Source organism: Electrophorus electricus, chromosome 16 (assembly GCF_041902795.1).
Source record: "Electrophorus electricus isolate QZ-2024a chromosome 16, ASM4190279v1, whole genome shotgun sequence".
In the NCBI taxonomy this organism is placed as follows: Eukaryota; Metazoa; Chordata; class Actinopteri; order Gymnotiformes; family Gymnotidae; genus Electrophorus; species Electrophorus electricus.
This window is the reverse complement of record NC_137512.1, coordinates 23,505,281-23,520,662: the sequence shown is the minus strand read 5'-3', so window position 1 is coordinate 23,520,662 and position 15,382 is coordinate 23,505,281. Positions and strand designations below refer to the sequence as shown.

The 15,382-nt window shown below is 46.3% G+C and overlaps 1 protein-coding gene across 1 annotated transcript in view; it reads left to right on the top strand.

Moving 5' to 3' along the window:
• hipk3a (homeodomain interacting protein kinase 3a) overlaps positions 1 to 15,382 on the top strand; it is a 32,267-nt gene that overhangs the window by 5,357 nt on the left and 11,528 nt on the right. The window contains exons 3-4 of the mRNA XM_035532000.2: positions 10,735 to 10,858; positions 14,438 to 14,557. Coding sequence (XP_035387893.1) covers positions 10,735 to 10,858; positions 14,438 to 14,557 — 244 coding nt within the window. The remainder of the gene's footprint in view (positions 1 to 10,734; positions 10,859 to 14,437; positions 14,558 to 15,382) is intronic.

Here is a 15,382-nt window from a genome sequence, read left to right as displayed (position 1 = left end):
TTCTTCAGATGACTCCGTCATTGGTTTGTTTTAGTGAGTTATGGCCTCCACATTTGTAAAGGGAGGTTATTGAGTTTCTGCTTACTGGAGGTCTACTTTAAAAGGCTGGCTTTTTCTTCCAGGGCTCAGCCTGGACCTGTTTTTGTTGGGGTTTTGTTGTTTACATTGTATTCTGTTCCATGGTATACACCTCCTTAGATTTGTACAACCCCTTTAAAGAAGACATATGTAAGATGTTTTACACACCAAACTTGGCACCTACTTGAAGTATTCAAGTCGGGCAGACTGGACAGAAAGCATGACATTCATCTTTCCTACTCTTCAAAAGGGAAGGATGTGCTGTCCACTTAGAACTGAAATCATTTTTGGTTTTGGTATTTTCACACAGCTGTAAACATCCTAACTGACTATTGTTTAGCTCATAGACTCTGTGGTTAGTTGGTAGGTGAGGTATGGGGCAAATTTGTTAAAGTAATGAAATTCAAGGTATTAACTTTGAGATGTATGTGACGCCGTGACACACAAACATAACACATTTGATCAATGGATAGAAACCACCAGTTGAGTCCAGAAGGATGACAGAAAGGTGTCAGGCGTGTGATGGAGGACAGGAAGCAGAAAAAGCGTAGTGCCCCGGTCTAAATCCGGATGTCTGGCCACCTTACTTCATGATCCGCACTCAGTGGGAATGTACCAGTGCTTATCCCCTTCTCCCCGGAATAAACTGTGTCCACTTAGCGGTGATGTTTTCAGCACAGGGCACTTATGTACACAGGCTGAATTCAAGGCTTCCGAATAGGCTGGTTATTGTTACGTAACGCTGGCCTGCACTGCCCAGCCTGCTGTTGGACACACGCAGCTGTGACTGTTTGCGGCAGGTTTATCAGCTGTCGCAGATAACGAGGAGCTGGGTCACAGCACTGGAGGGTGTAGCTCCACTCCAGAGTGGGGAGCGGTGGGGCGGGTTTATATGCTGTGCGTCATGGCCTTTGTACATAAGCAGTGCATGTCATTGCGGATGAGTGGCTGGGGCAGTTCCATGTTTGTATGTATGAGTGTAAGTACCAGTACACTCACATATCAATATCTAGTATGGAAAAGCTGCTCCAATAAAACTGGATTTCCTCTATGTTGGCAGGCTGTTGCTGGACACTGAAGTGGGATCTTCCTGAGGCCAAATATAGGCAAAAATCACACACGTGCACATTTTAGAAGTGTGTACACAGATTCAAATTCGGCATAAGAAGCTTGTTTTAGTTTGTAGGATAAAGTGTAAAGCCTTGCACATGCAGAGGGCAGTTCTGATCAGCGCACAGCTTGGATGTGCTGTGGTAGTTGCTACTTCTAGCTCTGCGTTTGGACTGGTACTGATCCCTGATGAACGTGTTTGAGTGAAGGTAGCCCTGCTCTGTTCCAGATGACGAGACACTGTTTTAATGTGTTTGCACTGCACTGCCTAGCCTCTGTAAAAAAATTCAGATAGCAGTTTAACGTGAATGAAACTGTTGGGTACATGTTTGCACACCATTTCATAATGACCATGGCTTTCTCAAGCCATTTTATAAATGAATATTGACATGCAAATAGGTTCTAATACACATAGCTGCTATCAGAGTTTTTCTTTTGGACATAATGTCCAGTGGGCTTTCTTGCTGGCATGGGCCTGCCCGCTCTTGGCCTACATTTGGGGCACTGTCCCCCGACATGCAGACTGGTCTCTTCTGTCACAGCAAGCACGTAGTTGTCATGGAGGCAGTTTGTCACAAATGGCTCCTCCATTTCTGGTACTGCTTAAACCTGGCTGGAAATTACAGAGGTTGTTTTTAGTGAATCTCAGGTTCAGAACCGTCTCTGTGGAAATTCAAATTGTTCCCAACCGTGGGTGAGCTTGCTGCCATATTTTGCTGTAGAACTGTCCCATATTTTGGGATAAAGTTCTTTCATTCTTTTGATGTGCTTGCCTTTTTATCTATTGTTTGGACTGATTTCTAGTTTTTGTGTTTGTCTGCGTGTGTATACATGTCTTATTTCTGCACGCATGTGTGTTTGTGTGTCTATCTTTGTGGGTGTGGGAGGAATGTGTGGCTCTATCCGTGCGTGGGTTTATCTCTGCGTGCATCTGTGTGTGTGTGGGTCTATCTCTGCATGCGTCTCAGTGTGTGAGGGGTCTATCTCTGTGTGGGACTTTGTGTTGGTGGGTGTATCTGTGTGTGTTAGGGTTGGGAAATAATGTAAAATACATTTAATCTTGACATTTGTCAAACTCATGGGCAATTCTCAATTGCGATTTATTTATTTCATAATGGAAAATTACAGTTTCGTTCAAACTGTTTTTTAATAAAATGGGCTTTGGATGTTCAAAAGTAATAACAGAGGTTTAGGGTTTTAGAGAGCAGCTAATTTTGTGTCATCCTGTGTGCTGGAACAAAAATTATCGTACAGCAAGTGCCTTTTCACATCTATACTAATTCCATGTTGGTCACTTTCCCCATTTAGTCGTGGTTCCCTATTTGGCTTTGTGTTTATTTTAGTTTAATTTCCATCTCTGTCCTTGTCTTGTTTTGTATATCCCTGTCCTTCACCATTTGCACCCGTGTCTCTTTACCCCAGATGTATCTGTGTTCTTACACCTGTTGCCTTCTTGTCTTGTGTTGTCAGTCTTTGTAATTATCTCCAAGTTTTGCTTTGCATCCCCACACTTTACTTGTTCTACAATGTTTTATTATGTGTTCTGGCTACACGTCTTTGTCAAATGGTTATCTGACTATGGACTGTGTTAAGGTTAATTAGAATGGATTTGATGTAAATAAATGTCACTCATCACCATGTGTCCTGCCTTAACTGTAAGTCTTATTACAGTTTCAGTATTTCTAAATATTTTATTTTCTACAAGCTCTTCTCTCTGCAAACTGCTGCCTCTTTTCATCGTTTTGTTTTGTTTTGTTTTTTTTATCTCGATTATCACATTTTCAAAATTGCCCAGTGTTCCCTGTTAGTGAGTGAGTGCTTGCACACGGGTATGTGTGTGGTGGCTATTTGGAGAGAGTGTGTGTGTAAGGGAGTGAGCGTTGACAGTGTTATGATGTGTATGCATCTGTCAGTTACCCTCTTGACCGCAGAGATGAGTGCAGCCTCCCTAACACTCCGCCCTCAGACAACGTTCCCTATAGCAGCGTTCAGTCCGCCATGCTTCTGCATTTTCTTGCTTTGGCCGTTGGATTTCTGCCAGAGTAACCATTGTGACTCATTCATTATTCCTCCTGTTTCTCAAGTTAGCATGTGTAGATTTACATGTAAAGTAAGTTGACTAGTTCAGTTTCATGTTGCTAAAGGTATAAGCTTTCTAAACCATTCCAACACCCAAAAAACAAACAAACAAACAAAACATTTTACTTCCACTATGGAGTGTGTGCCGCCTTTGCCAAAAAAAAGTGTCTAAAATATTTGTCTAGGATTAAGAATTGGAAAAGTGGAAATCTTGTCTTGTTTTATAGGCAAGCTAGAAGTCAGATGTCCCAGCAACAGAGCAGCCTGCTATCTTTCTCCTGAGCCTCATTCTGGAGTCTGGGGTCACTGCTCTGACAGTGGCTGATTTCGTGTATTTCACACGTAAGACAGTAATTGCGTACCAGTCTTTCACCTGGCAGCTGGGAGTAGGAAACTCAGAGTGAGGAGTGGCTGTTTAGTCAGCTGCGTGTCGGGTGCACAGATGTGCCTGTGGTGAGAGCCTCTTCCTGCTGTCTACTGAGCCTGCGACGCGGCGGAAGCGCCAGCCGGCTTAACAGGGTCAAACACACACACACACACACACACACACACACACACACTCCCCACCGTGTTTTTGTAAAGCTTTTTCATGAACTTTGATGTTGTAGAGGGTAGAAGCATAAGGATGCAAACATGAGCAATAAATAAGAAATAAACAATAATTGGAGAACTGGAAACTGCGCTTGTGTGAGTACAATGATATGGACACCACAGAGCTGGTTCTACAGTAGCTGTGTAATGTAATACTGATACTTCACACAATATCCTGACTGGTATTTCCGCTACTGAATCTGATTGAGTTCAGGACGGAGTAGGTCAGGGTAGGCTGTGTTCAGGTAGGAGTAGGTTGAACTAGTCCAAGCTCAGGTAAGGGTAGGTCAGGGTAGGCTGTGTTCAGGTAGGAGTAGGCTGAATTAGTCCAAGCTCAGGTTGGAGTAGGTCAGGGATGGCTGTGTTCAGGTAGGAGTAGGTTGAACTAGTCCAAGCTCAGGTAGGAGTAGGTTGAACTAGTCCAAGCTCAGGTAGGAGTAGGTCAGGGTTGGCTGTGTTCAGGTAGGAGTAGGTTGAACTATCCAAGCTCAGGTAGGAGTAGGTCAGGGTTGGCTGTGCTCAGGTAGGAGTAGCTTGAACTAGTCCAAGCTCAGGTAAGGGTAGGTCAGGGTAGGCTGTGCTCAGGTAGGAGTAGGTTGAACTAGTCCAAGCTCAGGTAGGAGTAGGTCAGGGTTGGCTGTGTTCAGGTAGGAGTAGGTTGAACTAGTCCAAGCTCAGGTAGGAGTAGGTTGAACTAGTCCAAGCTCAGGTAGGAGTAGGTTGAACTAGTCCAAGCTCAGGTAGGAGTAGGTTGAACTAGTCCAAGCTCAGGTAGGAGTAGGTTGAACTAGTCCAAGCTCAGGTAGGAGTAGGTTGAACTAGTCCAAGCTCAGGATGGAGTAGGTCAGGGTATGCTGTGTTTTTTCCAGTGCTCAAACTTGCTTAATGAGTTGTGATTAACGCACTATGTACATTTTGTTCCAATACCTACTTGTGGTGTTTATCATTGCTTTTACATGTGGGTGGGTTTTCTGCATGGATGGATCTAGAAACTGCTTCTGAAACTGTTTGGCTTCTGCTGTGTCTTTCTGGAGCTCTGTTCCATTCCTCTAGCTCATCTGGTAGAGCCAGTAGAGCAAGGTGCCATCAATACCAGGGCCATGGGTTTGATGCCCTGGTAGCACATTCACCGTCATATCGATAAATATGTTGCTCTGGCTAAATGTCACATTCTGCAAATGTAAATATTCTGTTTATTTCAGACACAGAACTGGGAATGCAAAAATCAAGCAGGCAAACTAAAATGCTAAGAAGTTAATGCACATCCTCCGTTAGGGTGATCCCTATCTTGTGCTGCTGGTTATGGTTATGCTGATATGGAAGCGTTCTTTACATGCCTCTTTCTTTTGCAAGATGTGTTTGGGGGGGGTGTTTTTTTTTTTTTTAAATGCCTTTCTTGCAAAGCCTGCTTAGCCCTTAACAAATGTTCCAACCGAAGCCAACCACTGCTGGCACGGGGACTAGAAACACGATCCATGATGCTCATAATTATTGCCACACAAGATTTCCAAGATCTGCATCTAGTGACAAACCGCAGACCTGACGTCAGCAGCTCTGCATGCTGTCCTGGTCTGATTGCCGGAAGCTTCCGGTGGATGAATAAGGGTAAATGCTTGTCAGTTGGTGTCAATGTACACCACAGCATCCAGAACTGTCACAGCAGTTTTAGCACTTGCAACCGTGGCTGTTGCCTTCTGAAAGGCGACGACACGGTTCCCTGCAGACCTGACCATTTAACACAGTATGTCAGAAGTGCAAATGTGGTGGAAATACAGTTTGCTCTCACCAGAGCAGCACTGCTGAGGCAGCATGCTGAGGCTCCTCTGAGTGCCTTGTTGGCATCCTGTAAGGCATTCCTCTGCAAAAGCCCCTCAGCCGAGAGGCCGCACCTCTTTGGTGTGCCACTTAACTCTTCCTTATCAGGATTTCTTATGTAATCCATGATTGTTGGAACAGAGACCATGCCCCGGGATTGTATGCCATCTACATCACCCCAAATCACACCATGAAATACACTTGTCACGATACCAGAATTTTGACTTGAATACTGTAATAGTATCAATTCTCAATACCAAAAAGATCCCATGGCATAAAAACCCCATAAATCTATAAAGTTCTTCTATTGTCTGAACATAAAATGTATATTGGATGGAACTCATAAAAATCACATTGCAAAGGTTTGATTTTTTTTAAATGAAATCTTGCTAAATAAAGCAACTAAAATGACTATACAAAACACAATTCTTCAAACATTCTTCTGAAATTACAGTGGGGAGTTTCTTTGGTTTTCCTAGTTAAGAAGCTTAAACAAGCAAAGTGTCCATGTCATCTTCCATCAGTCTCATTCTCTGGAGTGCATGGTGCGTGGCAGAGGCATCAAGACACAACAATCAGATGCCCTATTAGCCTTAATCCGTACTGGTGCGGCCTAGCAGAACAAACAGCTCGTGAGCTGTTCAGCTTTTGTCCAGTTCAGCACTCCCAGGGTGCAGAGCTCTGTAGAGTGAGCTTAAAAACATGGGTCTTGCATGTGGAATTGAGCTAAAAGTTGGCGTGCATACTTGCGATGCAACCTACATCTGCTTTCCAGTGTTTAGCTTGAGGTGGTCCCACACTCTCTGTGGCCCTTTGTGCCATCTCTGCACCAGCTGTTTGAAACCGAGGCCCAGTCAGACAGAGCTTCTCTGACAGCTTACGATAGATGCTGGAGCATTTGAATTGCAGCTGAGGGTGTAGGGCATGGACTGACTGTTTAATCCTTGTGTCCTTATGAGGGAGCAGACGTGCGAGGATTAATGCAGAGTGATTCTGATGATTAATTGCCAATGAACATTGAAGATATGGAGAAAATTGTTTATACATTCATATGTTTGCATTGGACATGGAGTGTCTAGAGGGGATGAGCCAGCAGGACGCCACGAGTGCTATAATGCATGGTTCTTCAGCCAAGGCCCAAATGGATTTATTAAGGGCTTTTATTTTTTGCACTTTTATAAAGACATTGTGAAATTTTTGAAAATACATTGTGTATCATAATTTGATATATTGGCTATGCAAAGCACAAATGTGACCTCTGTTATCTGCGGTCTATGAAACATGCGCAATCTGCCAACCCAGCCCTCATGTACCGAGATGTCCCTTTATTTTCGCAAACAAATGTTGGCAAGCAAGCGATCCCATGACAAGAACAAAGAGCCTGGTCCCTTTGGCTTGGCTTAAAGTTTGGAGCAAGTTTCGACAGCTTTTTGTGCTCACCCACTTACAGGTGTTGGCGTCCCCCCAGAGTAACTGTGATCTTAAAGACTCAAGTTTCCCATTAACACTTGTGGAAGAAAAGTTGCTTCTTTGTTACTTAAAGCCCCATATCTACTAAACTCTGCTGTGCCCAATTTTAATTTCACACCATGGCCCAAGACAGCATCACGCCAGGGAGCTTGGTGTCGCTCACAAGGCACCACTAGCCATGCTTTCATTTTCACTGTTGTCATGGGAAACCGTGTATCTCCTGGATTCAGTTTTATGATTAGATGGTGCGCTCAGAGAAGCCCGCTGTGCTGCGCGCGATGAGGGCGCTCGGAGAAACACGTTCCAGGCTGCTGGGTCGACGGCGGCTGTGTTTTTGCCACCCACTGCGCCGTGAGTTGCCGTCCAGGTCCTCCTTACTTCTTCGTTTTTTCCACTGTGCAGCTGACTCTGTGGACCTGATGGAAATGTTTGCTCTGGACTCAGGAGGGGAAGTCTGAATAACTGCATAACTGCTCTGTCTGCTGCAGTCGCTTAGATAAGCTGGGTGGTGGGTGGGATGTGTTTACACAGACCACTATGGGATTGGTGCACAGCCTGCAGGAAAGCCCAGTACCCACTGCCCACCCCCCCACCCGTCAGTTTGGCTGGTGGCACTTTCATTCTCCCCCTTTCATCATCTTTTTCACTAACTTTCCTTTACTCTCGCCATCTTTCTCTCCCCCCCACCACACACACACACATTCACACTCGCATACTTTCCCTCACCTGGAGTTGTGTAATAAGACGGTGTACCAGTTGAGTTCAAAGCTTGCTACCCCACCTTCCTTTGTATGTTTAACTCTGGCCACTCTGCACCCTCTACACGCAGACACACCCAGACACACACTCCCCTGGCACACGCATACGGATCATCTGTAAATGCATGCCCATACTTGGAGGTGTGTGTTTGTGTGTCTGTGCACACGCGCATCTTTTTTAAGCGTGTGGGTGGGTGGGCGCGTTCAGAAAGCAGCACTGTTGTCTAGTAGTGGGAGAAGTGAAAGTCTGCAGTTTAACAGGTGAGTTGCTCAGAGACGAGGGGAATTCCGCGTCTCTATGGGCTGCGGCGGTGAGGGAGCAGCCTCACTCGTGAACAGTGTTCTGCACACAGCTCCTCTCTCCACTGTCCTTTCACACATCTCCACACAGCTGATCTTACTGCTTTCCCGTCCATGCATGTCTACCGATCTATTTATTCCCCTCCTGATTCATTTATTAAAAGCCTTTCCCAACAAAGGCTCCACAGGCCAGCTTCTTGATTCCCACTTCCTGGGACCCTGTTCTGAAGGCTTTGTGCGGTATGCTATCTGATCCTTCCCTGCTGTCCCAGCGGTGGTGCAGGGGTCGTAGGGTTCGCTTCGCCGATGGGAATGATCTGGATTCCCTCCCTCCTTACTGCACGGGGACAAAGCCAACACAAAACACAGGTCCGGACGGAGCTGAGCGTGGGCAGACAGCCAGCACACACGGGCCCGATTCATTCCTGAACACGGCTCCATATAGTGACCTATTCATAACAGCACGTAATGCGCTGTGCCCATTTAGCTGTTTTCACTGAAAACCAATTAACAGCTTCGTACTCTTGATCATAAGACATACGGAGGGCCCTGAATTTTATTTATTTATTTTTTTTGCAACCTCACTGAAGATCTTTGCCGTTGGAGGTTGGGGCTAACCCTAAGTCCAGGCCAGAGGCATGTCGTCATCAAAATGCTGGTCACTTCTTTGCCTTCAGTTCTTTTTTTCACTTCAAACTAATACTTCCTGCTGGGAAACTTCGAAACCAAACTTCTGCAGAAGTCCCCCTCAACTGTAGACATTGTGCTTCAGCGAAAATCTTCACCGAATATCTTTTTTTGTTCCATGCGGGAATGGAAACAGATCAGCCCACAGTTATTTTGCGCACCTTCCACAAAGCCCCTATATGTGACTGAAAGCATGTCGCCTGCCTCTGTGCTTTTTTTTGCATATTGTTTGACCATTAGCATTGACCCTCCCGCTATGTTCGGCTGCACCTGGAAGAACACAGAAACCTTGGGGCAGTTTTGAGCTGTTTTTACCAGTAGTTATAGCAGCAGGACTGACATTCCTGTGTGGAAGAGGTGACGCCCAGAGTAATACTTGAACTACCATGACGCTTGCAGGGCTATTTTGATGTGTACTTTCGCAGGGTCCTCCATGTTCTGGCCACAGAAAGAGATTGGAAGCCTGGGAGGAATACAAAGAATACAAAGTTTAGTTAACTGAGCCTATACAGTGGCTCCATTTACATAAACACACAGCAATTATATTGTGGAATCTTTACTCGCCTGCTTTAGCTTCTCAGCAAGACTATGTGCTGGGTTTAGTCCTCTGGCAGGGATTTGTTGCTGGGATTAGTCCCCCCCCCAATCCCCTGGTTTTCTGGGCCAAAGCCACAACATTGATATCCCGTAGTGCTGTTTCGCTTTGGGTTTATTCCTCAAACCTTCAAGTGCTGTTTCATGTGGGGTTTAATCCCAGAATCTTGCACTGTTGTTTGCACCCTCTTTGTGTTAGATGGCTTGAACTGAACCCCACTGAGCCCTCAGTAATGCTGGCAGCTGTTGGCTCGAGCCCTGCCATCCGAGCTGATAGCAGAGCGCGGGAAAGTAGTTTAATTCAAAGTTTAATTCCTCAGAGCTCCAGTGTGGCCCATCACTCTAAGATGACCCTGTTGCATTCTTCCTTACAGTCACTACTGTCATCACAGCACAGAACGACTTCTGGCACCCAAATCAGGGCTCTGCCTCTAGCTTTGTGACTCCATTGTAAATCTGTGTGCGATTGTCGACAACCCCCCACCCCACCCCCCATTTGGTACCGGGTCATCCATCAAAATCTTGTGAATTTATAGGATGTAGCTTTTCTGAAACCATTACTACGATGTTTTGAAATGCGTCCTGTCTATATGCCCTGTTGGTGAGTAGGACATGGTTCTGTGATGGTATGCACTGATGTAATCGAGCATGCCACCTCAAATCACCGCTGCTATGGCCTTCAGCCACGTCATCGTGCGCAAGCTCATCTGTCGCTAGGCAGTCGGCATTTTTTCCCTTGTTGTCAAGGCAGCAGATATGTTGCTGTGATGTCAGAGGACCTGGTTCAGCTGCAGTCGAGGTGTGTATGTATGTGTGGGTGTGTGTGTCTTCATGCATGTTCAGATATGCACAGGAGTTCATGTTGTATTCGGTTCAAGTTAATTTTGAGCTGAGCGCCCTGCAGCTCAGTGAGTCTCAGCTAGCGTGGGGTTTCGGTCAACACTTTCGTCTTCAGCCCTCCTCAGCTGTGTTCATTTCATCACCTGCCTTATCTGCGGTGCTGGCCCAGCTCAGCATTTCTGCGTTTATGGTTTCCCCCTATATTTCTCAGAGCGGCGCTGTTATCGCACCGGTTTTGATGGCCCACACCGTATATTTTCTCACAGCCCTTTTCTTCACAAGCTTCTTCTGCTCTGACTATGTCCAGATCCTGTTTGCTCACTCTGACCTCACTGCCTCTTGCAGGGTGTGTGGGCAGCAACCAGTCGTCAAAGTAACCACGACATTAACTGTGTGTTTTCTTTAATTACAGGGCCCCAGAGATCATCTTGGGCTTGCCCTTCTGTGAGGCCATAGATATGTGGTCACTGGGCTGTGTCATCGCTGAGCTGTTTCTGGGCTGGCCACTCTACCCTGGAGCACTGGAGTATGACCAGGTAACGCTAAGCCTAGTCAGTGACTCATTGACCAAGTGAGCACAGGCCAGGGTCTGAATGCTGGGCTCTTGCAAACTGACTCCCCTCACACACATTCGCTTTTGTAATTCCCATGTTTTTGAAAAGGCTAGTTTATCTTGGTAGCGAAAGGTGCTGTTGAATAGGTCCTTGCTTTCCTAAAGCTGTTGAAATGAACACCTGCCAACTGCATGCCCTGGGTGTGCCCTGAGCGCGGCTACACTGGCGGCGCGCAGGTGACCGCCCTAGCGCTAAGCACCGCTCAGGTGGGACGGCTAAGCGTTTCCTTGCTCTGCTGTTGGAAACCTCCTGTAGTTGCTATTGTGAAAAGCAACAGGACGGTTGACCTCACTGATCAGGAATGTGCACGAAATGCAGCTTGCCTCAGCTTGGTGCTGTCGCACCACACTTCACATAATTCCCATACTGGATACTCTCCACCCTACACACATTGGTGCGTTTCCACTGTCTACCCAGCTGTTCATAAGGGGCAGTCTGAGCAGTGTCTTGCTGGGCTTGGAGTGAGGGCCCCAGATCTGTTTCCACGCCACACAGCAGAATGTATTTAGAACCGCCAGTCCCAGTCCCCATTCCCCGTCTGGACGCGGACAAGCACACAGAGACGGTGCGTACTGGAAAGTCTGTGTCTCTCTCTGTCAGCAGATGTTGTGGTGTGTGTGTGTGTGTGTGTGTGTGTGTGCTGCGTTGTGGCAACCCGATCACGTCGCTATAACTCCCTTACTATACTGCAAACAATGCATGTTGAACACAGGGCTGTTGAGTCATGGTGTCTGTAAAAGGAGAAGGGAGCTTCCTAGCATAAGGGTGAATGGAAGAAAACGATAGGGTGTGATGGAGGGAGAGAGGGGGCAGATAGGGTAAGAGAAGGATAGTCAGGAAGAGTGAAAACAGCATACATTTGCGCGCTCTCTCTCTCTCTCTCGCTCTCGCAGACAGCCACAGAGGGCTTTGTGGTGGCTTATGTTCGTAGTGTGAGGGCTCTTTGTGACACAGGCTTTCTGAGAAGTGCCGGGGCCTTGTCGGCAGGCCTGCTTTGACCAGCATGCCAGTGCTCCGTACCGATGACGTGGTGCCTTTAGCTGTTCCTGGCTGTTCTGGTGCTCAGCCAATGCCTTACATAGGCACTGCTATTGTAAGGGTTTTCTTTTTTACCCCTCTTTTATTTTAACATTACGAAACGATTGGTGTTGTTAAAACTTGCTCTCAGCCACTGTGCAGGCTGGGGTGTGGATTCAGGGTGTGAACATGTTCTAATATTCTCATTCAGCTAGTGCTTGAATTGAAAGACTAATCAATGTTTTGGCATGTGCCGACTGATGAAGTAGAGCTTCCCAGCGCACACAGACAGAGTAAAATCTTCAGTGTTGTTTCCAACAGTGGAAACAGTGAAATACTTTAGAAAGAGAGTGGGACATTCCAGGACAGATGATCAGCCCCTAGTTTGCCTGAAAGAGGGTTGTTGGACGCATTAAGACGGCCTTGACTTAATCCTGCTAACGGCTGCCTCACCCACTGGCAGTGCTGAGAACCAACACACACACCCCCCCCCAGCACTCTGTTCTGTGTGAATGGAGCTGTCATCTGTTGCGGTCATGTAAATAGAGGTCAGTGTCTTGACTTGGCAGGTGGACAAAGCCTCCAGATCTTCGTGGCCTTCCCTGGAAGCAGTAGCCTCAGGTGGACCCAGTCCAGCGGACCTGGCACGGAACGCTGCTTAGCCCACAGCCAACCCAAAACAGTCAATAAAGTTGCTGGTGTCTCATAATAAGACGAGTGGGTTGCCAAGCTGTTTGAAGTGAAAGTGGGTTTGTGGCTAGAGGAGGGCTTCTGTTCCTTTTTTTGTGCCTGTAGAATACATGAAGAGCCACGTTGAGTTCTGGGAATTTAAAAAAAACAAACAAACAAAAAAAACCCCCAAAAACCAAGAGCAGAGAAAATGAACATACACGATAAAGCCTACATTATGGTGTATTGTGTAAGTCAGCCTTCCCCCTGCACAACGTCATCGGCCCTCCCTGCCACTGAATTCGACACCTTGGAGTTTTTCAAAGCAGTTACATCAGAGGGACTTGGCTTGGTGACCCTCCCGCCCTGACATGTGACGCCTGCTCCTTCTGGCGTTCCAAACCGCCGCTCTTCCCTTTGGTCATGCACAGGTGGCAGTTGGGAGTGGAACTGTAATTGCCTTTAACCAATCGCATACGGAATGGAACAAGACTGCTCAGCTCTGCTCTTAGAGACCAACACCGCTGTCAATCAGCAACCTTAGTTTCAACAAATCGTGTGTAGTAATCTTATGCACAGCGTACTTTCTCTCGGAAACCACAGCCCCCTGGGGGATTGCACCGGGTACAGGGGAAGGGGAGGAAGTTAAGACCAGGACAGAGCACCACCTGTATCTTTCTCACACGCACACACTCTTATATAAGTTGCATTCATACAGGAAACCTCTGTGTTTTTGGACACAATCAGATGCTATTGCAGGCCTTGATTAACTGGAACAGGTGTGTTAGGTCAGACTTGGAAATAAACCCAGCAGCTGGTACCGCTCCAAGTGTTGGATAACCCTAGAATAGACCGTTGGAACTGGCAACCTTGGGCTACTGTATTGTCATCCTCTGAAAGTAGAACGCTATTCGTGGAAGCTGCTCCACATGTACTTTAAAGCTCACGCATACCTAAACGCATTCGGTCAACCTGGGAAAACATCACAGCCATAGTCATGTTTAGTGAATACTGGATTATGATGTAGATGTATCATGACAAATGACTTTTTTTTTTTTTTTTTTAGTGTGACAGATATTTTTGTCTCGTGACACTCTAGTCCTTTCTGCTGCTTGTGGATCATGTCCTGTTGCAGGAACGTGGGCAGATTATGTATCACGTCCTGTTGTGCAAACGAGATAGACATGCAGGAGAACTGCTGACCTGTGCTAGACCACAGCCAGCCTTTGACTCTCTACATGGGGTCTTAGTACAGCAGCATACAGACTTTTATACAAGTATGCAGGGAATGCCTTCCAAATAAGAGGCTGTGTTGGGGTCCCTGCGTCAACAGTTCCTCGGTGATTGGGACAGAGGTTTAGTGTGAAGCAGGACCTGTGCGCATATTTTCCTCACAACTTTGAAACATTCACATTTGGCAGCTTCTCTTTTCCATAGTTTCTTACATATTCATCGGTGTGACCATATCCCTTGGGCTTTGAACATCTGACTTTGGTGATGTTTGCACTTTGCTCTACCTGCCCTTCCAAAAGAGCCACACGACAGGTTTTTGCCTTTTTAAAGGCTTCATTTAATGCACTTGCACCTAAAAAGAACAGATGTATGTCTATATTCTTAGATGTCTAAACAGCAGTTGTAGGTGCCTTCCCATCACTTCAACATGGCCCTTTTATTCAATCAGTTGTCAGGTGATCACAGCCTCCTTGAATGATGCTTATAAAAGGGGTCACACACCCCTTATCTGTAGCTCTGTCTCTCATGCCTCTTTTGCTAGGTAACGGCTGCTGGTGATCAGTGTCTGTCTGCCTTTTCCAGATCCGCTACATCTCCCAGACCCAAGGCCTGCCTGGCGATCAGATGCTCAGCATGGGCACAAAAACGTCCCGCTTCTTCTCCAAAGACTCGGACTCGCCGTACGCGGTGTGGAGGCTGAAGGTAGGTAGCCCCGCCCCCTTTCCCTCCACTCTTCCACACTCCCTTTTGCATCGCACGTTTTTCAACATTTTAAATATTCCATCCTGCGGATAACGCCAGTGAGCAGGTAGAGAAAGTGATGGCATTGTTCGGAAATAATGAATGTATGAATTTCACTCGCATTATAAGCACACGTTTTAGACTGACAGCTCAGAAATACTTTTAGTTCCCTGCAAACCCTGTTCTGGAATGACTCCTCAGTCTCATTTCATTTTTAGTCATGAGGCATTATAAGGTATTTTCAGTGAAGAATGGAGCCCAGTGCACGTTCCACTGCAGTCTTGAGGAACCTCAGAGTGTAGTAGCTGATGTGAGGTGCATAGCTGCTAGAGTAATGTTGAGCTTTGGAGTAGGGGTGGTGCTGAATCCAAATCATAGCACAAATAGCTCAGGTAGTGTGTTTTAGCAATCATTTAGTTAATACAGTTTATTTTTTTAAATTTTGTTTTTCAGTAAGACAAAAGCTTGACAAATAGCTGGTGTTCCTCATAACTGAGTTTATTATAACCGTGCTTGTTTTATATTCCTGTCGGACCTGCTGTATGAGAGTCTGAGTTTGTTTCAGGCGAGGCGCCTACCTTAGTGTAGTTACTGGCTGGCTAGTTCACCTACACACTCACTGCTCCGTCAGCATGTGTGGCACACAGTTGCAGGTATCAGACGGGGGAAATGGAGTGCTATTCATAGCTATTTCTGCAAAGTTGCTGTGCCACTATTTCAGCCTAGATGCAACAGCTTATTTGACTGGGACATGATTAGGCTAGTGTAACAGCCTGTGTTGTTGGC